Genomic DNA, 26,958 nt, shown 5'->3' on the forward strand with positions numbered 1-26,958 from the left:
GATGTGATATAAATAGCTGTTGGCGTGATGTTTTGAATGTAAAATTGATTTTTAGTATAATATAAAAAATAAAAAATAAGTGTTTGATTTGATGTTTTTAGGAAAAAAAATGGGATGAACAGTAGAAATTAAATCCAATCCCCAAACAAACACACTTAAAAAATAATAGTATTTTATTAGTTAATGAATATGTTTAAAAATTTTTGTTTGCTTTAAGCGTGAAGTAATTGTTCATTTAATAGTTAAAATAATTTTAATGTGTAATATTTAAATAAAAATTAAAAATATTTTAATATTAGAGTATAATTATATTTTGTAAAATAATTTGAATATTAAATAATGTGATTAGAGAAAAATAATTATTTATTTTTTTATTTAAAATGAAATATATATATATATTATTAATTATATTTAAATTTAAAAATATTATAATTTTTTAAAAAAATAAAATAAATATTACCGTGAATTAAGGACAAACAAATACCCAATACCGTTTCCACCTCATAAAAAAATAAAAAAAAAGCGACAAACAAAAACAGCCTATATTACTACATCACCTTAAACCTAAGTACAGTGGCCGACCCATCCATCGTCTTCTCCTCCCCACCGACCCATCCATCCATCCATTGTCCTCTTCTCCCCAAATTCCCACCGCTGCACACCCCACCCACTTCTTGTTTCTTCTTCTTCCCCGTTCTTTTCCTTCTCTTCTTCGCGATTTCACCCCGCTGCTGTTGGAAGTAAGTTCGGTACCGGAACCTTCGTTTCGGAACGCCGGAGCAACTTTATCGTCCTCTTCCCTAACTTAGCTTTCTTCGATCGTCTTCATCTTCCTCTGCCCCGATTATCTGTCGTCTTCGTCATCCTCTCTCTGGTCCAAACAGTGAGCGGTGCTGTTGGTTTTTCAAAAAACGACGATCATGTCTCAAAGCAGTTGGATTTTCAAAAACGGTGCGGTTTTACCAGAGAAGGACACACCGGTTGCAGCTTTTCTAGAAGCTCGTCCAGGTACATTTCTAATATTAGGCCTGGGAACGAATGAATTAGGGTTTGGGTGACAGTGGTGGTGTATGTTGGATAGTTACAATTTAGCTTCTATATGTTGGAAAGCTATTTATTTATGGATTCCGATAATGAATTAGTTGTGACATTCAGGTGCTTATACAACTTTTCGGACAGTCACCTTTGGCAAGGGCCCATGTCTCATGTTATGGGAAAAGCATATGTGCAGGCTTTCAAATTCTTTCAAATTGCTGTTGAAAGAAAATCCTAATCTTTTATTTGGAAACACCGGCGGCCCTACGTCCCCAATTTGGAGATTCCCGACTGGGACAGTGGCGTGGGACTCGGTAGTTCCTTCTTTGGTTTATGATTGTTTGAAGAAAGCAATATGTTATCTTTCGAAAGAGAGGATTACTGAGGAACTGTCCATAACAACCCTTGTGGGTGGGCATTTTGAGAATCCGGATGAGATGAGGGTTATTTTGGAAGAAGGAAGGATTTGTGAGGCAATTGATGTGTATATGCATATAGGACAATATGCTCCGGTTAGAGAGGATCCTGCACGTTTGGCTGTGGTGGGTCGACGCAGGGAATATGCTGAAGCAAAGTATTCAGATTGGGTCAGGTAAGATATCATATTGTTTGTTTATTCTTATCTAATGTTTTTGGGATTTGAGTTATTAACTGAAATGATCAATTCGTTAGCTTGAACAGCTACACTTCCTTGACTCAATTAAACCATTCGAATTGTGGTGTCAATAGTATTCAATCACTAATGGAGTTGAGCAGGTCGATTCAATCTACTTAATGCACGCTTCGAACCTACTAGTTAATACAATTCACAGGAGAGAAGCCAAAAGTTGGTATCTTTCGTTTCTTCTCTCTATCTGTATGTTATATTAGCTATGAACTCAATATATACCTTTTACCTACATTTACTGAACAAATACAAATAACTTTTGATTGAGAATATGAATAGTTGAAATTAAAATGTTCAGTATGGATATCATATAGAATTTTATAAAAATTTAAAATATACAATTTCTTTTTTTTTTTCTTTTTTTTTTTCGAAAGATAGAAATACTATTAAAATATGAGAGTGGAAAATGGAAGAATCTCTCGCCCTGAGGTGCAGACTGTGCTTTTGTTAAAAACTAGTGGGTATTATAGGAATTTCTAGCATGAGTTTCATTTGTTTGGTATATACTAGTTTGAACTTAAACTTGATCTTGAGCAATTAATATCCAATTATTAGATTAGTTTTGAATGCTTTTTAGACTGATTTAGTTGACTCGAAGATGGCTTGTTATAAACACGTGTAATATCTAATTGTTAGATTAGTTTTTAATGCTTTTTAGACTCGTTTAGTTGACTCGAAGATGGCTTGTTATGAACACGTGTAATATCCAATTATTAGATTGGTTTTGAATGCTTTTTAGACTCGTTTAGTTGACTCGAAGATGGCTTGTTATGAACACGTGTAATATCCAATTATTAGATTGGTTTTGAATGCTTTTTAGACTCGTTTAGTTGACTCGAAGATGGCTTGTTATGAACACGTGTAATATCCAATTATTAGATTGGTTTTGAATGCTTTTTAGACTCGTTTAGTTGACTTGAAGATGGCTTGTTATGAACACGTGTAATATCCAATTGTTAGATTAGTTTTGAATGCTTTTTAGACTCGTTTAGTTGACTCGAAGATGGCTTGTTATAAACACGTGTAATATCCAATTATTAGATTAGTTTTGAATGCTTTTTAGATTCGTTTAGTTGACTCGAAGATGCTTGTTATAAACACGTGTTGCATGTGAGAACCCAAAAATCAATTCAACCAAATTTGATTAACGATGGTGTTTCAGTTTGTGCGACCTGAATTATCATAATTCAGGAAGATAATAACTATTATGTGGCACTCTCTAGCTAGATAATAACTATTTCATAGGTTTTAGATTGGTGCTTGTAGTTTATTTGCGCATATCTCCACTGTTTGATAATGCTAGTGACTCTAGGGTAAGGAAGCGTCTGGAGAAGCTGAGGCCACCTTCTTTTACTGAACTTCTATTGTCCGAAGATGGCGAACACATTTTAGAAGGCTGCGTGTCGAACTTTTTCGTTGTTTCTTGGAAGGTGAGGATACTTGTGAAAATTCCCTTTGTTGAATGCTGTCGTTCTTTGCTAGAGTTATCGTGCCATTAGTAAGTACATTCAGGATGTGATTTTGAATTACATGAGTTATTTAGTCAATCAAATCTAAATTGACTTTGGTCGGTTTTTTTAAAATTATTTGCTAACTTGTTTTTATTGTTGATGGTTTAGCATCACGGGTATATTTAATTGACTCTAATAGTCAAGAATCAAGATTGAATTGAAATGTGGGTTATGTCTGTTGGAAACCATAAACTTTAATAAATTGGCGACACCATGGTGTCTTGATGCTTTCTAGGAAACACTAAGACTCGTCAGCTCGCCTCATTAAACAAGGCGACGTGGCGACGCCTTGGCGACACTACGGTGACGCCATGGCAATGCCATGTCACTGTCCAGGCTAACCCATAATGTTGATAGTCTCTAGCCCAACCCCTAGCCCTGGTAAGCCCAAGCCCCAAACCACACCTACCTGAGCCCCTAAACCCTTGAGCCCGATCAAATCCTAACTTGTCATCCTTTCTCTCTTCTCTACTCTCTCTTCCCTGCTCTCTCCTGGTCTTGCTGCTGCTGTCCGCCACTTTGTCTAGCCACTTCATCCCACTGTCGGTGTATTTATTCATGGATTTAGGCTTTAACTATTTTTCATCTTGTAATCTGCTTTAGTGCCCCTGATTCCACACTAAACTGGTGTTATTTTTTTATTTATTTAGTCTTAGGATGCCGGTTAGTTTAAAGGATAGTAGTATAATCCCTAGGATTATTCAAATAGATTCAATAATTAATGGATTAATTAATATAATAATGACTTCATTTTATTAAATATTGGATAAAGTTATGTTATGTTTATTTTTTTTTATCATGTGATACGATTATTCGTTTTGTTCAAAATACCCTTCGTAGTCTTATTTTATACATTTATATTGGAGTGTAATGTATTTTATACAATTTTCTTTCTAAATAAAGCAATATGATATATAACAATAAATTAAAATATAATTATAATATTATTATGGCATATATATAATTTGATATAGTTTTTTTTTTTTTTTATTTTTTATTATTATTCATTATATAAAAATTAATTTTAAGATATATTTTATATCTTATTCTCGCCGCCTTATATTTCATTATTTAAAAATATTAAAAGAAATCAAAATAAATTTCAAATAACTATTAAACAAAAAGATTGTTATTTATTTATATAAAATGATTCTAATATTTTTTTCACTATAACATTTATTTTAAAAAATTATTACAATTTGGACATTTTAAGGAAGGGAAGGGAAGGACAATTTGGACATTTTATTGATAGGATAAAATAATAGTAGCTTTTTGGACTGTATTATAATTCCTATAAGTGGCTACTATTATATCAGGCCTATAACTATACCGGACCCAAATACCTTAATGAAACATTGGATTAGTGTATTACATTATTGTTTATTGTATAGTTCTTTATTACTAGAAATCTGATTATTTAATACTTATAAGATATGATATATAAAGTTCTAAATATTCATACACAGTGAGCTGTGTTCGCCATTATGTCCCCATGGTTGTATGGTTGTCCACAGGAGATCCTCTAGAAGGTGTATGAGGGTTATGGCTGTTGGCAACCATAAACTTGAATAAATAGGTGATCCTCTAGAAGGTATACGAGGGGAGAAGAATAATTAGAAAATTTGTCAAATGTATAAAAGTATTTCACTTGTAAACCAAAATATTATAGTTAGCAATAGTTCAAGAGTGTGAGTGAGTAAGAAATTTTGTCAAATGTATTCACAAGCAATAAGATTTCCTTGTTCCATTTTGTGTCGCTTTGTAAACAACAATGGCTTACTTACGAGAGGTGGTGGTATAATGGGGAAAAAGGAAAATTTTCTAACCTTAGGAATGCTTATTATCAAAATGTTGGTAGGTATTGGTGTATTGACTTGTAGGGGTTTCATTTTTTGAAAGATTCATCAAGTTCGGTTCTAAGGAGGTTTGAATATGGTCAAAATTGTTTGCCAATCTGGTCTTTCTATTTCTTGAAGGTTCTTTTGGACTTTGCTATTGAATGTCACGCAACTTATGTTAATACAGAAGTTTTATGCTCTCACAGGAATTCAATACACAAGCTTTCACATGCATTAACCTACATAAATTTGATAATTTACGTAATGAATAAGGATCATTGGGTTACTATGGTCTTCATTTACTTAGCTGCATAGTTACTATGGTGGTGCTTCATTTGGCTGCATAGTAAACAAGGAATTGAGTTAAGTTTCTTTTAAACTTGATTATTATGAGTTTGCTACACTAATTAAGTGAGTTAATCATTTGTCTAAATTGTGTGTTTATAAATTAAGTGAAAAAGAGAATCCAATTATGCATCCCCCTTCTTTTTTAATCTGTTTTGAAGCGAAAGCGTTTCACTACCTAAAATAACGTTCACCTATAAGTCAAATCATTTGGTACACAATCTACTCCCGGTCATAAAAAATACGCCCACTTTCTTTATTTGTTTGTCATAAAAAAATAGGCCTGGCCTTTTTCTTTGTTTTTATAGCATAATATCATACTACGGTTTACTATTTTAATTATTTCTCTATTTTTTCTATTATATAAGGCAAAAAGTACACACCATATTAAAACCTGTGTCCAAACCAAATGAGCCTATTTTTACATGACAGAGGGAGTATCATTTTCCTTCTGGTCTCCTAGATGGTGTGTTCTCCCGCTATTTTGAGCTTGAGCATTGTTGTCATTATTTGTTGAAGACCTTTCTGTAAAAGCATATTTTAGTACTTCCACGTTCTGCTTCCAATTTATGATTGAAAAACTTATGATGTCCAGTATCTTGAAAGTGTGTTTGTTTTTGTTCTAATATAAAGCTTTATCATGCATAACATATATTTGATAGGCATATGTGGTCTTTGTACTATACTGTACTTAATAAGTTGAGATGTTTCTTGAAATTATGGCTTCAGGAGGAAGAATACGATGCTGGGAAACGTAATTTGCCAGACTTTCTATCTTTTGAAGTTCAGACAGCACCTGTAAAAGATGGTGTCCTTCCAGGAATAATACGCCAAGAGATAAAAGAGTAAGTTCGTTCCTTCTGAGAAACATTCTCTATTCCTCGCAGCCTTTAAACATACGTGGTCGCATCTTTTTCATCAATCACTCTTGTATTTATGTATGTATATATTTAAAATGTCCACAAACATGCTGAGAATTCATATATGGCATATAAACACATGGATTATGAAGATATGGTTGTTGTGAACAGAAAGTCTTGTTAGAGAAAATCGTTGTTGTTCACAATTCTAAACCCATGCAGAGCATGCGTGAGACTCGGCATACTTTTTCGGGAAGTTGCACCTTTATGGTCAAAGCGTGAACTGTGGGCAGAAGCATTCGTCACAAGTAAGTCTGTTTGTGGGATCATAACTTTTGGCAGTCGCATAATTACACAGAATTCCATGACTTCCAGCTGTGCTATTTATTGCAACTTCTAATTTTAATTGTGTAACTTTTTCTTTTACTTCATGATGGTTTGCTGTAGATTGCCATTGCAGATGATGTCTTGAAATGTTCTTATCTCCTTTTAGAGATGCCTCGGTTTTTTATTCTGTAACTGCTTTTAGGAATGCAGCTGTCGGCCATCAAGTGCACCCTTGCATTATTATGATATTGATTTGTAAAACATTATCAGAAAATGAAAAGATTATGCAGAAATATGCTGATTTTTGCTCCATTTACAGATAGTCTTAAGGTTGTACAGCCTGTAGAGGTGGTCCGAGTTCCTTATGTTCCGTGGAAATTAGTAAAATCCAATAGCTGGGACCGTATACCGTGGGTGGAGAAACGATTTGAGGTATGTGAATTTCTGGAGGCTTGGAATTAATCTTCTAGTTGTATTGAAAAGATCTGATTTCTGTTGATGTCTCTAACTTTGAAACTAGGCTGGTGGTGGGGAGGTCACATCAGCATTAAAGGTAAACAGATTGCTTTGTCTACTTTTGCCTCCTATGTGCTAAGTAATTATTGTACTGAAATATGATGCGTTAATCGTAATGCAATCTTAAGAAGTATGGTATGTAGCTGTCGGCTTTGAGGTTAATGATAAATTGTGGTCTATAGTTTTCTGAAGCATTGGAATAGGGTGGCTATTGGGCTGGTAAACGAGCCGAGCGAACTTGAGTATCTATTGTCCGAACTCGATTTGAATTTGTTAGCAGTATAGGTTCGACTCTTAACTTTTTAAAAATTCGAGCTAAAATAGTGGTTTGCGCGCAGCTCGTTAAGCTCAAATTCAAGCTTGAGTTCGACTCGAATTTTATACATATCATTTATATTTTTTTAATATACAAATTTAAAATATATATATAGTTTTATTCATAATCTGTTATAATAAAATATTCAAATTTTATTAATAAATACAAAATTTGATATAAAAAATTATAATATGTAAATATATTATCACTAACAAGAGTTCAGTTAAGCTATCTGCAACCCAAGCTTGAGCTTGGCTTGTTTATAGAAATAATAATTTTCAAGATTGAGCTCGGCTCGTTTATTTGTATAAATAAGTCGAGTCAAGCTATTAATAAGTCGGATCAAATTTGGCTCTCGAGTTCTTCGGTTCATTTAACAGCTTTAGAGGGCCATTGGTAAGTTGCTCAATTTCCTTACGTTAAATGTCGAATTGCTCGCTCAATTAATTTCCTTTTGTTGGGTGGCAGATCGACGTTTATAAAGCAGCGTTTGCAGAGGCGCTCCCCATTTCTTCATTTGAGGAGGATTGATGCTCGGTCGATCAACTGATTACCAACGGCAAGACTGGTTATATTGATGTTTGAAAGAAATGAATGACTGGTGATGAACGCCATTTTAAAGGTGTTGGTTGTGAATTATTACTATTACCTTTACTATTATGCCGTTGCCATGAATTGAATCTCGAATATATATATATATATATTAGTATGATGGTGGATTTTATACTTGAATTGATTTTCATTTGGTTGGATGACAATTTTGGTGGAAAAACTCGTTTTGAATCGATGCAGGAAGGGTCGAGGTGCGCAAAACTAATGCAATCCTCTTCTTGCGTCAGGTACAGTATTTCGAAAAAAATATAAATATTTTCGGTATTCCTTAGGTAAATTTGTACTTTGATGATCCTTTGAGTTCATTTCTAATATCTGGCCTATTTTAAAGGATAAATTGTAATTTGTTTATTTTATTTTTTTACACCACACATATTCACCCGGAATCAAACTCGGGAATATGTCTCACTATTTGATCTATAACGATTTTGACTGGAATTTATTAAGTTTTGGCATCACCGGAGAAGCTTTTACTTGTACAGATGTTTTTGGTTTTAAATTTTAATCAAAATAATTGGTATTTGATTCGTGTAGTTTGTTATAAAAATATATTCCCTCTTTTCTGTTCTAAGGTATATATATATATATATATTTACTTTTGACGAAAAATGGTTCAGTGCTTGTAAAGTAGTGATATTGAGAAAAAGAAATTTATGTGTTTGGGACGAACGGAAATAGATATATATATATATATATGGCAAAGCCACAAGGAAGGAGTATTATTTTTTAAAAATATTTGAATTAAAATTTAGATGAAAAATACAAACTAAAACTAATGGGGGGTGTGGATTTGGTTTGAAATCAAAATGGTTATAAGATTTTTAATAGAAACCAATATAGTTTTTTCAATATATCGAAATATTATTCAAATGAAAATTAAATAAATAAAAAAAATGTATAAAGAAACAAAACCAAACCCGAGGATTTATGTTCTGCTTTCATTCTTCAGTTTTATGGATTGATATATTCTGTGTGAAATTTTATGTAGAATGTTTGTATTATTATTGTGGTATTTATTTAAATTCTATAACTTGATTTTTCTCTTTTGTTTTGTTTACTCAATATATATATATATATTTTTTAAGAGTAATATCATTTTCTATAAATATAATAAGAGTAATATGATTTTCTATAAATATTAGAAAAATATAATATATATATATACACACACGTATATTAACATAATATATATTCTATTTATTTACCGACATTGAAAAATACAAAAGTGAACAAATAGTTTGTTTATTTCTGTGTTTTTTTTTTTTTTTTTTTCTTCGTTGCCTTTCGTTTGAACCTATGATTTTACACTCACCACGCCACCAGGTTATTTCTTACTGAACTTGTTTATTTCAGTATTTGTTTGCTAGATTGGTAGATTATTTATTATTCTAAAAAAATTCAAAAATTAAATTAAATATATATTTTTTATTTTTTTATATTATACTAAAAAATTATTTTATATTCAAAATATTACGACTTTATCTATCAAAAAAATATTTTAATATAAAAAAAATTATTATTAAAAATCAAAACTTACGGTTATTTTTTCAACCAATTTTATGTTGGACACGATCTTCAATATATAATATTTATATTTTATTATATCACCAAAGTCAATAATTCACTACAAATATTATTTTATATATTATCAATATAATTTTTTTATGTTTTGTATAAAAGAATTTCAAATCAAAATTTTAAAATTTTATTATTTAGATTTTGAATTTCGTGTGAAGATTTATGTTTTTTGTGAACTTACAACATATTTTATTATTCAAAATCATTTTCCCTTTGAAAATAACTAATCAAATAATTATAGTTATTTTTATATTATATTACAAATATTTATTACATTCAATCAAACAATTATGATTTTTTTATATTATATTTAAAATATTATATCAATATTTATTTATAGAAAAAAAAAATTTGGTTTTAATATAAATAAAATTATCAATTTTGGTCATAATATAAAAAAAACTTATCAATGTTAGTCCATTATAAACAATTTTAATCAATTTTTGTCCGGTTAAAAAATTTACGGAAATTCCTGGCGTGGATGTAACGGGATTGACGTGGTAGCTGATCTGGAAACTATACGACCATATACAATTATACACAGTCATGTTGTCATACGGTCATATTTAATTCTACACACCCGTGTACCTTTCTATTTTTGTTATAATTTATTTTAAAAAATTATTTTAAATTTAAAATAGTTGATATAGTTAAAATAGAAAAAAATCAATAATAATCCTAATTTAATTAAAATGTATCATTTTAGTTCAAATATAAAAATTTATAAGTATGTTCTTTTATAAGATTTTCCTAAAATTCTACTATTTACCAAAATATTTCCTCTTAAAACTATTCAATTGCACAATTATTTTTTATTTTTGCATATTATAGTAATTAAGTTTACATTTCAATACAAATTATATATATCTACGTTGAAATTTTAATAAAATATAAAATAATTTTCAATATAACATAAAAAAATAAAAAATAGTTATGTAATTGAATGTTTGTAAAAGAAATTTTTTTTTATGAATATTAGAATTTTAAGTAAAATCTTCCAAAAGAAAATGTCCTATAAATTTTTTTTTATATTTGAATTAAAATTGATACATTTTAATTATATTATAATTACGGTTGATTTTTTTAATTTTAACTATATCAACTATTCTAAATTCAAAATTTTTTTTTTAAAAAAAAAAATTTTAAACCAAAATAGAAAAGTATACGGCCGTGTAGAATTAAACATGACCATGTATAATTGTATAATGAATTATACATGGCCGCATGACAACATAGCCATGTAGTTTCCAAGTCGGCTGCCACATCAACCCCGTTACGTCAACGTGAGCAATTTCCGTTAGTTTTTTTTTTAACAGTGTAACCAAAATTGATTGAAATTGTTTATAATAAGACTCAAATTGATGAGTTTTTTTTTTTTATATTATGAGCAAAATTGATAAATTTTGGTTATATTGAACGTGCCGAAAACTAACACGCCCTGCGCCCAGGCCAAAGGCCAAAAAATGTGCTAAATAAAGATATGCACAAAGACATATGTCGTTGATAAGCCGTACAGGACAAAGACTTGCACACATGCGACGGAATATGGCCAAGAACCTGGGGCAGAAATGTCAGTCCATGACATTCCCCCTCCAAGTCGCAAACACTCTCGTGCGACGCCACCTGAGTGCACCGACGTTGTTTCTTGTACATTCGGCATGCTTCCAGGCGTCACTCCATTGACCCTTTTGTGCGCACCACTTTTTGTGCTTACCAAGCGCCAGTGAGATTTTCCATAACCGGTCCACAACTCGCCCACTCCGCCGCTCGTCTCCGTACACTATTCGGGACACCCATGTTGCGGCTTTTGCATTTTTCGCCCGAAGATTGTCCCTAATGTGGCTCCTCCCTCACGAACAAAGCTTGCCCGTCTTGGCATACTAGCATGGTCGAGCATACTCCCTTTCTCTAAGGAGCACTCCACTTTGGAACGTCCAACCTCACTTAAGATATGTCTTTCCTTGACATGCCCTCAGCATGCTTTCTTTCGGAGAACTACTGACCCGTCCGCTTCGTTCGTCACCAACGTCAAAGTCGACTCTAATACCATTTGTAATGTACCGGAAGCTGACACGCCCGACGCTCAGACCAAAGGTCTAAACCAGCCGTCCCTTATGCGCAACAAGCTTAGGCATACCATATAATGTGAGTGAAATATGCGGAACAAGTACATGCACAAAGACATATGCCGTTAATTAGCTATACAGTACAAAGGCTTGCACATATAGGACGGACTATGACCAAGAACCTGAAGCAGAAATGTCAGTTCGTGACAATAGGATACGCTGTTTGTTTTATAGGCGGGATGCACCTAGATAATTTAATTCGATGGTCAAGTCAGGTCATGTCTGTGCCATATATTGCTATCTAATTAAGGGTTTAATTAATACTAACTCTAGTTTTTTTTCAAAAAACAAACCCCTCTGTTTATTTAGAAAAGTTTTTCTTTTTAACAGGCAAAGTAACAAAATCCACAAGTGATCTATAAAAATTGAGCAAAAATTTCTATTATTTAGACATTGCATCATAATTGCTAAAGTAATTCAAAAACTCCATAGCGAAAAATATTATCAATAACTAATGGCGAAAAAAGACCATCGCAACCAATAAGCAAAAAAAAAAAAAAAAACCGTAAGAGCTGTGGAAAGCATATATATTCAAATACAAACAAACAATGTACAATACAAGAATAACAACAGAGTTTATTGATGAAACTACAACACAACACAACACAAAACAGCCAATATTCTTACTCATCAAATGAAAACACAACATTATTCTTCTTGGCAAAGCTATGAGTTGTATGATCCACAACCTGCACCAAACAAACAAATATGTAACTTTAAATCATCCTTTTCTTCTCTAATGGAAACTTTAGAACACTCACATTGGTATTGCTCAGTTCCAGGTTGTAAAAGTCCATCGCTTTGGCGACAAACAATGGCCCCGCGTGCCATGTCCCCCGGTGAAGCTTCAGAAACTTGGGACCCGACACTCTGAAAACCTGCACTTCATCGACGACTGGAGGGGAGTAGTAATGCCCGCAGTGGGATTCCACTGCATTCGCTGCCTTCCCTTCAGTTGGATCTATGATGGATGGCTTTGCAACTCCAAGATACCATGTGTGGCCGCCGATTGAACCTAGGCATTGGGTCACACTGGCGTGGTGCGTGATGGTTGAAAACTTGAGAGGCCTGTTTTCGATATGCATGATGTAGAACCTGATCGAGTTGAAGTTCAGCAATGTTAGGAGTCGATCCTATAAAAAGTTTAAGCTAATTACCACTTAATAGATAACAATGCACAATTGGAGTTCTTTGCCATCAAAACTTTTTGCACAAAACACAATTTGAAAAAAATCTCCAGTTCTAATATTTAGTCTACTGAGTTATGTCTATGATTGTGTATTTAATCTTGTTTTCACACTATATAAATACCTTTTCCCTAAATGTGTTTTAAACTTATGTTCCACATCATATGTAAATATTCTATTTTTCCGACATATGTTTTAGGGTTTGGGGTTTGAATATAGTAAAATTTTAAATTGAAATAATATTTTATGTAATATAAATAGGCATGCAATGCGATGTTTTGAATAAAAATTTAGATTTTTTTTTTTTTTTTTTTTGTGTTTGTGCTCGTGTAATATACTAAGGGTGTGTTTGTTTGGAATTTGAATAGTAAAAATTTTGAATTGGAATAGTGGCATGATGTAATATAAAGGGTTTAGGGATATATAAACGGGGGATTGATGTGATATTTTGAATATAAAATTGATTTTTAGTATAATATAAAAAATAGAAAATAAGTATTTGATTTAATGTTTTTTTGGAGAAAAAAATTTAGTAAATAGTAGAAATCCTACAAAATCTTTCAAACAAACACACCCTAAGTGAAAATTGAGTGTTGAATTGATGGTTTTAGGGAAAAAATAGTTGTCCGTAATGTTTTGTATGAAGGAGGAATGCTGAATTTGATGTTTTTAGAGTAACATTAAAAGATTGACTGTAAATATATATACATATATATTGAAAGAGAATAAAGCCAATTTTTTGCAAGAATATTAGGTAAAACACATTGAGTCTAGGAGCTTAGTTTTAATTTTTTCGCCATTCAACTCTAGGCCCAACAAGGCCGAACCTAATAGCCTACAAACTAGGTTCGATAAAGAAAGTTACACTAGGCGAACCATGTGTAGCAGACAAGACATGTATCTGAATCGTCATCCCTTACGGGACTTATAAAAAAAAGACAAGAATTTTCTCATACAAACATTGCATCTAACTCATTGTTCAAAACTAATACCCAAAACCAAAACAGAAAACCAAACCCAGGTAAACAAACCCAAAGTAACACCACATGCAAATTAAATTTGATGTACCAAGTTTCAACTTTGGCACTATTCAACTTTTTAAGAACATCACACTCTATACATTTTTCTCTCACAAAACTTTAGATTAAATACTATTTTTTTTTTACAATTTTCAAAATTTCAAAACTCCAAAAATCTGTCTAAATGGAGCCTTCGAGTATTTTTATTCAATTTCTCAATTTTCTTATAAAGAGATCACATCGAACATCTATTTTCCTTTTATTGATAAATGATAACACCACAATTAACAATAATTTAATTTGAAAAACATGAAAAATAAAAACACAAACACTAAAAATACTGTTTGTATGATTTTTATTTTTTTTAATTGTGCAATCTTTTAATTTCCGTCAAAAGACACCTCATCCAATATTCATTTTTCATATGAACATCACATTCAAATTTCATTTAAGATACATTAAAACTCAAAACACAGACACAAAAAATACCCCAAAACACACACACTTTCATTTTAAAATTTACATCATTTTTTTTTTCCATTGAAGAAAAATCAATAAAAGATTAAGAGTGCGCTCTTTGGAGTTTGATTTCAATCTTTTTACTGAAAACTCATCAAGACTTCCATACAGAACAATTAAAAAAAAAACTCCAAAAGAACACACCCTCAAGAACATCAAGAACTAAAGAAGTATTCGAGCCTAAAGCTGTATGTACTTGAAGTTTGTTTCGATCTCTCTTTACCATGCCATCCTCACGATCCTCTATTAAAGCATATTATTTTCTCTTTCAAAGCATCATGTCAAAACTACTACTCCAAAATATACAAAATTAAATTTCCAAGTAAACAAACCCTTACCATTATCATAACAAAATACTACTCAAAATAACTATTTAAGCTAATGTGTTTGTTTGAAGGATTTGGAAAGATTTACACTATTCATAACATCACATCACTACTTATTTATATCACATCATACCACTATTCAAATTCAAAAATTTTACTATTCAAATCCCAACTCAAAATCCAAACCCCCAGACAAACACACCCTTTTTTTTTTTTTAATATTAAGCTAAAGCACAAATAAGGGCACACACTAATCGAATCTATTGTTGCACCTTTAATTTAATCCAATTTCTTCCTTATTTAGTTTAGGGCAAGAGCTCAAACAGGACCCATCAGTTTAAGACATGAATTCATAGTTTAGTGACCAAAATTAATTTACTAATATAACAGGATTGCAATCGTCATATGCACAAAAGACCTAAAACAGAATTACAGAAATTAATATGTATGACTGACTGAATATATGATAGGATAAGAGAGAGAGAAAGGGAAGACCTAGGGATGCCGCGGGAGAGGTCGAGCTGAGCGTCGGCGGGGCCGAACTCGTCCCCGTCGGGTGAGGCCTCGATTACCTGCCCGAATTCCTTGAAGGTCTCCGGAGTGGCGTCGATAGGGTTCAGATTAATCACCGCCGGAGAAGACCGCACCGTCGCCTCGCCAGTAGCCATTGGGGATGAATACGACAACAAGGCAGGGCTATATGCGATTCGGCGGGAGTGGAATTGGATCGAACAGAGTCGGGAAGGAGGAGGATTGATGGCGCCGGAGAAAGAGGATTTAGGCGTCTGATACTGATGGAGGATTGCGGGTGCCGCCCTCAACAACATGTAGCCTGCCGTGCAGGGATTTCTTCGCACACCATTTTTTTACTTACATAATTTTAAATTGTGATTCCGTCCAAGATGATATCCCGATAAATAAATAATTTATTTGTCACGTAAAAATACATTCATTTTCTTTTCTAATATATATTCTTGCCGCCTTGAAAAAATATATATATTTTTTTTAATATATTCATTTATCCAACGAAAAAATATATTTTTCTATTATACTAAAAACAATTACATACAAATATAAAAATAATATTATTTAATTTTTACCGCAGATTAAAAATATATCATTACACGTAAAAGTACAAAAAGAAAATATCAAAATGATGCTAAATATTTTTATTCATCAATAAAATATTATTATTTTTTAATTTATTACAAAATAATAAAAAAAAAACCCTTTTAAATTGGACATACGAGAGTATAAAAAAAATAAGCATATTTTTACACAACGAAACAAGTACCCCTTCATCCCATATAAAAATCAACCTTTGAATTTCGGGCACAAAGATTTAGGTGAATAGAATAAAGTGAAAATGAGGTGATATGCTAAGTGAAAAAAATATATATGTATTTTTTTTACTTGAATAATATAATAGAATAAAGTGTGTTAACTATTTAATGTTTTAAAAATATTGTAAAGTATATAAGAAAAATAAAAAATATTGAAAAATATGGGGAAAGGGAGAAGGATAAAAATGTTAACATTAATTAATAATTGGGTGTGAAATATATGAATAAATAGAAACAAATTATTTAAATGAGACCATTTTAAATAGTACTGATTGAAATTTCACATAAAAATTAAAATAAATAAATAGCCTCAAACAAATATTTTGTGTTCCAAAATCCAAATGAATGCTGGTTTGCAGGGTATTGGGTCCGACCAGGGGTTTATCGCGTGCGCACTTTCGAGTAGTAGCGGCTGCGGGTTCCTATGTCATCCAAAAAATATCCAAATGAATGAAATAAATGCCGATTTGGATTTTTAGACTACTACTATCGTTAGAGGTATTATTGATTGGAGAATTTTGGTTTTTTTTTATTATTTATTTTAAAATGTTATATTAAATTTTATTTTATTTTATTTTATTTTTATATTATATAAAAAATTAATTTAAATTTTAAACATTACATTAATTTTATTTATATTATATTATACAATTATTTAAAATTCAAAAGCTTTGTTTAGAGAAACCTCAAGAAATTTGAAATTTTAAAAAAGTTAAATTATATAATATCTCCTTATATTTTAATAAAAATACACAAAATATTATATATTTTATTTATTGTGTGAAAGTCTTTTGTATTAATGTAAAGTTTGCACGATGTATCTTCTTATCCACAATTGATCTTTGGTTATAAATAAAAATTTAAGCAATTTTTATATAAATAAAAAAATAGAATATCGTAAATAATTTTTTTAATAAAATAAAGAAATAAATAATTGATTAATCCTTTATTTTATAATTTTTTTTAAAAAAAATTGTTATATAATTTTTATAAAAAATTATAAAAATAAATAATTGATCAATTATTTATTTTATTTAAAAAAATTATTTAAAATATTTTTTATTTTTTAATGTATAACACTTGCATAATTTAGTTCTTTATTTAGAATCAAACATCATCAAATTTGACATTAATGTGAGTTTAATGTAATAAATTAAATATGAGATGTTTTTGTACATTTTTACTATTGTTATATAATTTATTAGTCTTTTGAAGATTTTGAAATAGTGGAAACTAAATAACTTATATAGTATTTTTTTGAAAGAAAAAAAATATATTTTTAGTGTAATATTTTATAAAATATTTGAAGAGTAAATAATGGCAAATTGAATTTATTATGGAAAGAAAGCTTAAATACACCCAAGTCCCTATGTACATACATACCTTGTATTTATGCCCGATTTTTGGAAATAGGCTGATTCCATTCCATTTCGAATTATGAGTGGACGCCGCCGCCGCCGATCCTCCATCTCATTCTCTGCCGGCGGAAGCCTGCCCCTGCCCGAAGAAGTCCTCGCCGAAATCCTCGCAAGGCTGCCCGTCAAGTCCCTCCTCAGATTCCGCTGCGTTTCCAAATCATGGCGCTCTCTCATCTCCAGCCCCCACTTCATCGCAGCCCATCTCTCTCTCTCTCTCTCACTCTCTCTCTCATGCCCTCGCCACCACCTCATCTCCACCATTCTCCTGCCCTCCTACACCCTCAAACACTGCCCCTTGCCTCCCTTGCTCTCCGGACACCCCGCCGCCGCCGTTGACTTCGATTATCCTATGAAATCCCCCAACAACTCTGTCCGCGTCGTCGGCTCCTGCAACGGCCTCGTCTGCATCGCCGTCAACGGCAGACATTTCTTCCTCTGGAACCCCTCCACGCGGATGTCCCGGAAATTGCCCGACGCCGACGACAGGATCAAGAACGGGCTGTTCGTAACCAAGTACGGATTCGGATTCGACGGCCGGGATTACAAAGTTGTCGGAATCCTCTCCGGATTCTGCGATTCCGGCAGGTCGTACGAGACTATGGTGAAAGTCTACAGCTTAAACACCAATTCTTGGACAAGAATCGATGCCGCGTTCGATGAGGGCCTGCCATTTGATGATGTAGGAAAGTTTGTTAATGGAAGCCTTCATTGGGGGAGGAGAGTTGGATTCGATTCCCGTTGGGACATTGTCTCCTTCGACTTGGCCCGCGAGTCGTCGGGAATTGTGGCGCAGCCTCGCTACGTCGAGGGCGGTTTTCTGCCGTCGTTGGGAGTGTTAATGAATTGCCTTTGTGTCGTTTGCGACTTCCCGAAAATAAGCGCAGAAGTTTGGATGATGAGAAAATATGGTGTGAGGGATTCTTGGGAGAAAGTTGTGAGTATTCCTTACATGGCGGATCCTTGGACGCCGTTGTGGCTCGGGTCAAGTGGCGAGGTACTAATGGCTTACGGATCGTGCTTCATGGTTTACGACCCGGTGGATGGCCGGTTTGTGAGTCCTACGATTGCCAACTTTGGTACATTCCTCGAAGCCAATGTTTACGTCGAAAGTCTAGTCTCACTCGCCCCTGCTTGACGGAAGAACACACTTGCATCTTTCTATGATATTTAGCGACAACTATCTTCCAACTATCGATGTTATTTTTATATGCATTGCATCGCGTAGAAAACTTGTAACTGACGACAAATTTTTCTTGAAAGTCATATGTATCCGATGATAAGTTTTTTGAAGCTCTATGGATGAAAATTCCTGTCGTGAATATGCGTAGGCCATAGCTCGTTCCCTTGGCATTGGCATTGGCATTGCGGCGGGCGACTTGTTTGTTGTCAAGTGTTGATTGCATCCGCTAGCTCCCCAGTAGCAAATAGACAAGGCAAGTTTAGGAAGTCTAAGTATTAAAAAACCAAAGGCAATACGTTTTAAGGCATCAACAATACCAAGTCCTAAGCTATCTAATCCAAATATGATCGATCTAAGCTAATTCAAAATCAAGTAAGAGGGTGAAGCCTGCTATCTGAAACGAAAAGTCGAGAGACCGAGGCCTCTAATTGACGAAGAGATATCTGTCGGAAGAAGTATTCATTCAATCGGGAGAGAAACAGCTGCAGTTGCTAAGGCATCTGCGACACGGTTTCCTTCTATATATATATATATATGAGATATTTGTCAAGTCGTGTCCCTAAACCGCAGCCGAATACACATAAGGCATCGTTTGGACAGTCCAATGGCTCGTCTCGGGGGAGATCAGGGAGATGCATGCTATCGAATCATCGCGACGCCAATTAAATTAAGTGAAGCGAAAGCAACTGTTGGTATGAAAGTATGGATATGATTCAATTGGATTGGATTGGTTACGTACGGTATGGACAACATCCTATTCCACCGGTAAGGGTTAAGAAGAATTGAAGCTGCTGCGTGTGTCACTTGATGAATTTGGGTGAAGTTAACTTGGCATGGAATATTCGGAATCTCCAAGTAGACCCGTCAAAATAGGTTAACGGGCCGATTGACCCACAATCCACCATAATTCGTAGATAGGCGGATTGTTTGCGGGCCAATCTGCGGCGGGGAGGATCAGAATTTCATCAATCCAACCCAATCTACCGGCGGGTGGCGAGCTAAGCGGGTTAGCCCACAGATTTTTTTAAAAAAAATAATATTATAAATATTTTTGTAATTAATATTTAAAAATAGCTAAAAATAGTTTTATTGTAAAATCTAAATAATAAATATTTTAAAATAAATAAAAAAATATAAAAAAACTTTTAATTCTAAATAGTATTAGTTAGTGTGTTTAAAAAAATTAATAATAAAAAATATTTTACAAATAAATAAAAAAATATAAAAAAACTTTTAATTCTAAATAGTATTAGTTAGTGTGTTTAAAAAAATTAATAATAAAAAATATTTTACAAATAAATTATAATTAATTTTATGAAACTGTAGATTCTAGAATTAAAAAATATTATCAAACAATAAAATGGAAGACGAACAAAATAAATTATGAAAAATCGAAATAAATAAAAGTGACATTGATAACAGAGTTAGAAAATAAAAGCAACGTGAAGACAATATTGATTAATTTCTTTAAGCTAATTTTATTGTCTTAACTAAAAATATATATTTTCAGTAGATTAAAAAATAATAATATATTATTTATTAAATAAAATGTCAATGATGATTTTGATATTTTTTTTTTCTCTTTGTACATTATTTATAAATTAATTGTATTTATAACAGTATATTTGTAGTTTATATAAAATAAAAATATATTTTGATATTAATATTTGATTACTTTTATTATTATTTTTTAATATGACAGTAAAAAATAATTAAAAAATATTTAGTTCATACGCGTGAGTACTAATTATTATAGTTACTTAGCCCACGGGCTAACCCGCACCACTGCGGGCTAATCCACTCTCTAAAATGTGAGTACTAATTATTATAGTTACTTAGCCCACGTGAGTTGGCCCGTTTAGGCTCGCATTTTAACGGATTTACAAAATTACAACCCAACCCTCCTAAAAAGTGAGATGGGACGGGCCAACCCGACGGCTCAATCCATTTTGACGACTCTATCTCCAAGCATGGAGAGACTCGCCTACTCTCCTCCCATAGGTGAAAGTCTGATCTTCAATCCACAAATTTTATTTATACTGTTTAACTAAAAAAAAAACAATTGTTACATTATCTTTATTCAAATTCATAACTCTATTTTCTACTTAAAAACAATATTCTTCAATTGTTCTATTTTATATATTATTTTAAACTATTTTTTATATCTACAATTAATATTATCTTTTTAAAAAAAATTAAAAAATAAATAAAAGAATTAATATACAATTTTTTTTTAAAAAAAAAAAAGAAAAAAAAAATAATAACACATCTCCAAAAATTGTGTTGCTACGGGGCAACACTATAGCATTTCCACCGACTACATTTTGTACACCAAACTCCAAATATAGAGTTCGGTTGGAGTTGCCCTGAATTTAGGTTCCCTTAAACTCTTCAATCTCTCATAAAATGCCAATAAAACTACTCTTTTAAAGGTAAAATAGGTTTTTTCTTTTCTGTTTTATTTATATCTGTGATAATTTTAGTTCCTATATTATTAAAATAATAATTTTGATTCCTTTTATTCATATTTAGGTCAGTTTAGGTCTTCAAACAACAATTTGATTCTTTATCAATAAATATAATTCAAATTTAGTCTTTAATATTATTTTTTTAAAAAAATTAATAGATATATTAGTTATATGGACCGCCATACCAATAAATTATCCTTAAAAATTGTTTCTCACAAATTATTCTATTAAACAAAAAAATGTATATGTCGTTATATTTAATACCATGCTTCTAACCACAAAAAAAAATATATAATTATTTTTTTGTTTTCTTATGCTAACAATATAATTAAGACAAACTATGTTGTTTAGAACAAATGATTTTTATATTGACTATATAAATTTGTTTAAATTTATTTTAAAAGACTTGTTTAGAAAAAAAATATTTGCGTAAACATATTTGAAAAAATAATACTATTATAAATTAATATCAATAATGAATACAAGTAATCTATAGTTTCGAATAAGCTCATAACTTTTGTATGTGACATAAGTAATAATAATTATATTTATTAATTTTTATGGAAATAATGGTTAATGACTAAAATTAAATTAGTTTTAACAAATAAGAGACCAAAATTTTTATTTAAAACATAGAAGGACTAAAATTAACGCATTAGTAAATAAAATGGACCAAAAATATATTTTACTCTATTTTTATTTTATTTTTGCCCCGTTTAGAGTGTGTTTATTTGGTTAATATTATTTGATTTTTATTACTTATATTTTTTTTAAAAAAATATCAAATAAAATAATTATTTTATGCTTTTATATTACACTAAAAATTAATTTTTTATTCAAAATATTATATTAATTCTTCTTTATATCATATCAAACATTACTCAAATTTAAAATTTTACTATTCAATTCAAAATCGAAAATTCAAACTACCAACAAAGACACCCTTGAAATTGTGGTGCTCTAGAATTCAGATCGCCATCCTAATTCGATATATTTTTTTTACTATTTTTTATTCATTCAAAGCAATTTACTTTCTATAACAATTAAAATTCATATACAACTAAAAATATACTTTAACTCATACAAAATATTTATTTTATGAGTAAATTAAATAACACTCCTTGTATTTTAAGTAAAAATGCACAAAACACTCCTTATATTTTGTGCGGCCGAAATGAAGCTTTAGTAGGCAGTCAATGCTCTACTAAACTCCTTGATAGCTCTGGCATCTCATGGTAGGCCCATGCGAAGCAATCCTTGAACTCCCGGATCAAAGCAATCATTCGTTCATTCTTTCCGTCATCCAACAAGGCGTTGACCAGTGTCGTCCGAGGGGTTGTCTCATCCCCCAGGTTGACCTCCTCCAGTAGATCTTGTGCCTCAAAAGATGGAGCAGCTCTTCGAATCGGTGACGGAATATCCTCTCTGTCTTGATCGTAATTAGGTGGATGGGAGGATGTCCCTGCTTCCTACCAGAAGGTTGGGCGGCATGATTTCCAATTTGTATGAATAGACAGCCAGACCTGCCTACCCTCGCCTCCAGATCTTGCAAAATCAGGTCGTCAGACATGATAACTACCTGAATTAATAGGCCGTGTGTCGGCCTCAACTTTAATCTCGAATCTTTTTCATGGACAGTGGGTATACATCCGGGGAATCATAAACGGCCTCTGCGGAATGCACTTTCATGGCCGGATCAGCCTCGGCCTCCATCATCTTGACTTGATCCCCGTTCCAAAATGACTTTTTGGTGTAGAGTTGAAGGGACACACTGGGTAATATGGATCCAATCCCTCCCGAGAATGGCCGAATAAGTAGGCTTCCCTTCGATGATGAAGAAAGCCATCTGGTCCGTCTTTTTTCCAACTGTCACTTTCTCCATTAAGACGCCTGTTGACGTATATGCGTTTCCAGTGAAGTCGGTCGTCCGCATGGTTGTTGGTATGAGATTGTTCCGGTTTTTTCCGATCTTCCTTAGAGTAGACAAGGTCAGGACATTAATGGACGCCCCTCTATCAACTAGAACCTTGCTAATAGTCCGCCCATCAAGATGAACGGTGAGGAACAAGGGTTTCAAATGACGTGTATTCTCGTCCGTTAATATCTGGAAGATCACTGGTTCTGGACCTTATTTTGGAATGTCAGCATCTTGTTCTGTCCAACACAATGAACCAACTTCTTCAAACAAAACATCTCCCTGGAGATAGTTGGGTTGGGCTAGAGGAGCTTCGAATTCTCGAGGTAACATACCTATCGTATTAACCTTGAGGTCTCCCTCATAGTGCGAAGGTCGTTCAAAGTCCTGGTCGGAAGTTATGATATCCAAGGTAGCCTCTGACGCTTCATCATAATCAAGGGCATCGATCATCGGCTCATCCTCAAGAATCTGGACTTCCTCGAGTACCATAGTAAAGTGAGGTTCAGTGGGGTATTCAGCCCTTGCGAAAACTCCTTTTGGCCTCTACTCCTTTCGGGTCTGAAATTAGTGACAAAGGTCCTCCCGACCAAGTTTCGGCCTTTTGGAAACATCTCCTTCCGAGTTCTGAGGCTGCTGCCCCCTGGTCTGACCTTCACGGTCATCAACCTACTGCCCCCAGCCTGGTACTCCTGGGAAAGGCGAGCGGTCAAGCGTTGTCCGTGCATTCTTCTCTTTTGAGTCTTAGTAGGAGGCCGCGTTGCCTGCTCCTTCCGGTTCCTTGTCCAGCTTCCACCGTCGGGCGCTTTCCTAGGAAGACGGGTTTGGTGTAGTGTGTTCACCACCTGATCTACGGAGATTACTCGTCAAACCTCGCCTCCCTTTTTGAAGTTTACTTCCGCGACTATGTTTGTTGGGGAAAGTCTGTACCACACTGTACTCCTCCTTAGAGGTTTGATCGACCTTCCAAGCCTTTCAAACACTTGTTTTTTAGGGCCTGCTCCCTTACCATATGTTCCAAAACTTGGATTTGACTTTCTAGCCCTGGCTGGACGCATCCCAACAATGTTTATCGGCGCCAGTAATGCTTCCATGTCTACTTTCATGTCTGGTATTTCAGCCAGCTTAAGGTGGCCTTCTTTGATGTATTTTTGGACCCTATTTTGAAAGGTGATACAATTACCAATCTAATGACCATATACTCCATGCCACATGCAAAACGATTTTCCGTTCAGCTCATCTTCGGTCGGCATTTTGTGACCTTCTTTTAGGTGGAGCTAATTGTCTTTCAGCAGATACTAAAAAATCTGCTCCGTCTTGGGGATGCCGAACGAGTAAGATATCTTCGAATTCACCTCCTTCCGTCGGGGCAGCTTAAGAGCTGGGCATGTATATGTCTTTCCCCGTGAAATTTCAGTAAAAAATGTCTCTTCCTGCTCCTCCTCGACATCGGCACCCCGTTCTTGGGCAAAAATGCAGTGATTTCCTCCCCGAAACTTCTTATTTCGGGTCGTTTGAGCCTCTTTGACGAGCTACTCGACCTTCACAGCTTTGGATGTCAGCTGCCGGAAGTCATGTTACTCTTGGAGGACTAGTTTATAACGCAGCTGATGCAATATGTTATCCATTACCATATTCACCACCTGGTTCTCTGGTATACGAACTTGACATCTACTTTCCGACCTCCTGAAGCGTTCCAAGAACTGCTCCACAGATTCATCCCCGCGCTGACGTAAATTTGTCAAATCGGAGACGGTCACCTCTGGAGGAAGGTTGTAGAAACGCTCGTTGAAGGCCCTCTCAATGTCTGCCTACATATGGATGGAATTCGGAGGTAACAAAGTGTACCACAAAAAAGATGGATATGTCAAAGACAAATAGAAGAGCTGGAGTTTAAACCAATCGTTATTCTCGTATTCTCCTCCATATTGAGCTGTAAATCAGCTAACATGTTTGATGGTGGAATGGGAATCTTCACCCGAAAAAAATGTGAATTCGGGGATTCAATCGTTGCGAGGCAACAGGTGATTCAAATAAATGTACCTGGGAAAGGCCATTGGTAGTGAGGCCTAGCTGGTAAACGGATGTGATCACCGTAAATTCTCCAAATTGCATCCTTAATAACCTGAGGATTTAGGAGTGGCGGAAGCAGCACTTCTGCCTGCCCCCTAAGCTGCTCGGGAGCTGCTTGAGCTGGCGGAGAATTGCGGGTTGCCGGCTGCGGGAAGACCTGATGAGTAGATTCCAGCGGTGGGAAACGAACCCTAAGGCCTCCCATAATTTCCCTGAATGCTGCGGTTTGCTGTGTTGGGGGATTTCTAGGGGCTTTTTGGGGAGAAAATTCAAATTTCTGTTATATTCCGGAACCAGCAGCGAACTGGCCTTCCGTGGCAGCCACCTGCCCCCAGTGTATTGGGATGTCACTGGGACAGCTCCCCCTGGTCCTCACATCATCCCAGAAGGTCCTGGAGTGAATGAGGGTGTTGGAACGCCGTTGGCCCTACCCTCAAGTATTGGCGGTCCCTTGCCCGGCCGTCGGATGTCCTTGGAGGCCTGGAACAGGGCTGGAGCACTGGGGGTGGTTCCGGTGAGTGACGAACCCGAATTCCAATATGAAGCCGATGGTATTGACCCGAAGGTCATGCCGATTCCGCCTGTCAGAGGCGGCCTGGAAGAGGCCTGCCCAACTAGTTCGCTAAAGTCTCCGAGCTTTCGGGTGTTGAACGGAGGCTCTCCAGATCCATTTTTACCAAAAATTACAACCTTACCATATTTGAGCGGCTGGGAGGTCGGATCTACCCCAAAGCTGGCTGCGAAGGTGGCGGGTGGCCAGATTTCCAGCGGATTGGAGCTGGCCATCGGGGGCTTGGCTTTTCGAGTTTAATCCTTCTGAAACAGCACAAATTCAGTTCGGATGGTGGGCTTGAACACGTTGGTAATTTACTTGGATAGTTATATGACAGAATCGTGGAGAGAAGACTGAATTTCTCCCTGAATTTGCTCCCGGAGCATGCTGGCCGAAAGCCTAACAATGGGGTCTGGCCTTCTAATAGCCGCAGAGGCCTCGTCGCGTGGGGCAGGCTCTTGCGCAGAGTGCGAACACGAGTCGCCGACAATTTCCTTGTTCTTTGACATCTCCATGGTTTTCGGCGGTGTCAGTTTTCTCTTCTGAAGTTGCATACAAAAGTCGCGAAACGTTGGTGTCCCACTATACATGCCAATTCTGTTGTCATCAAAATCGTCACCGATGGTTTAACCGGATAAGTCTATTAGAATTGATTTAATCGTAAAGTTCTCTGGCCTCTTAAAGAAAGGATTCGGGCTATCTCGCGATAAACAAATAATTAACATGATGGAAAGGAAAAAATAAATCTAATAATGCAAGGAAAAGGGCTGAAAATTAAAGAAAAAAAAAACTAGAATTTTATAAAAGAAAGCTGTAACAAATAAAAAGGTTGTTGTTGAAAGAAAAAGTTCATAGAAAATTAATACAACATAAATTAAGAAGATGAAGATCACATGATGAATGACATCTGTCTTTTGCTACCCTAATTATTCTCCAGCAACTCCAACAATCTCCCTCTTACTCGTTGAATGGATCAGACCACCTTCTCCATTGTTGCTGCTACCTTCTTGATTGCTGCCTAGACAGGGTTAATCCAATTGGGTCTTGTTGTCTCCTCCAATTGCGGAATGGGTTGGGTTGGTCCTGGGCTCTTGTTGTCTCCTCCAATTTATAATTTAGTGGATTAGAATTATATGGTAATTTTAAGTGCAAAATAAATATTAAAGAGTCAAATATAATTAAAAATAAAAAATAGATATTGCAGTGAAAATACAAAATAAAGAAAA

At 34.1% G+C, this 26,958-nt stretch overlaps 3 protein-coding genes across 4 annotated transcripts; 2 read left to right on the top strand and 1 right to left on the bottom strand.

Annotated features, from left to right (window-relative positions):
* Nucleotides 1-423: 423 nt before the first annotated feature.
* On the top strand, nt 424-8,473 carry LOC127241349 (uncharacterized). 2 transcript variants are annotated; one of them, XR_007836505.1, is made up of 9 exons: nt 424-1,008; nt 1,156-1,627; nt 3,015-3,132; nt 6,126-6,241; nt 6,479-6,564; nt 6,903-7,015; nt 7,104-7,136; nt 7,884-8,037; nt 8,208-8,473. XR_007836505.1 is itself a non-coding variant. In XM_051260358.1 (8 exons), the coding sequence occupies exons 1-8, from the start codon at nt 921-923 to the stop codon at nt 7,944-7,946; spliced, it is 1,089 nt and encodes a 362-aa protein (XP_051116315.1). In that variant the 5' UTR covers nt 424-920; the 3' UTR covers nt 7,947-8,147. The 2 variants fall into 2 exon arrangements, 1 of the variants encoding a protein (XP_051116315.1); XM_051260358.1 differs by lacking the exon at nt 8,208-8,473 and having other exon boundaries at nt 7,884-8,147.
* Nucleotides 8,474-12,244: 3,771 nt separating this feature from the next.
* On the bottom strand, nt 12,245-15,678 carry LOC127241367 (uncharacterized). Its single transcript, XM_051260381.1, has 3 exons — nt 15,278-15,678; nt 12,493-12,826; nt 12,245-12,420 (listed from the first exon to the last, which is right to left on the bottom strand). Exons 1-3 carry the CDS (start codon nt 15,607-15,609, stop codon nt 12,355-12,357), a joined length of 732 nt encoding a protein of 243 aa, XP_051116338.1. The 5' UTR covers nt 15,610-15,678; the 3' UTR covers nt 12,245-12,354.
* A 1,846-nt stretch (nt 15,679-17,524) lies between these two features.
* On the top strand, nt 17,525-19,081 carry LOC127241366 (F-box/kelch-repeat protein At3g23880-like). The gene has a single exon (XM_051260380.1). The coding sequence runs from the start codon at nt 17,563-17,565 to the stop codon at nt 18,676-18,678; it is 1,116 nt and encodes a 371-aa protein (XP_051116337.1). The 5' UTR covers nt 17,525-17,562; the 3' UTR covers nt 18,679-19,081.
* The last annotated feature ends 7,877 nt before the right edge of the window (nt 19,082-26,958 follow it).

This window comes from Andrographis paniculata, unplaced genomic scaffold (assembly GCF_009805555.1).
Source record: "Andrographis paniculata isolate CXL003 unplaced genomic scaffold, ASM980555v1 Contig82END, whole genome shotgun sequence".
In the NCBI taxonomy this organism is placed as follows: domain Eukaryota; kingdom Viridiplantae; phylum Streptophyta; class Magnoliopsida; order Lamiales; family Acanthaceae; genus Andrographis; species Andrographis paniculata.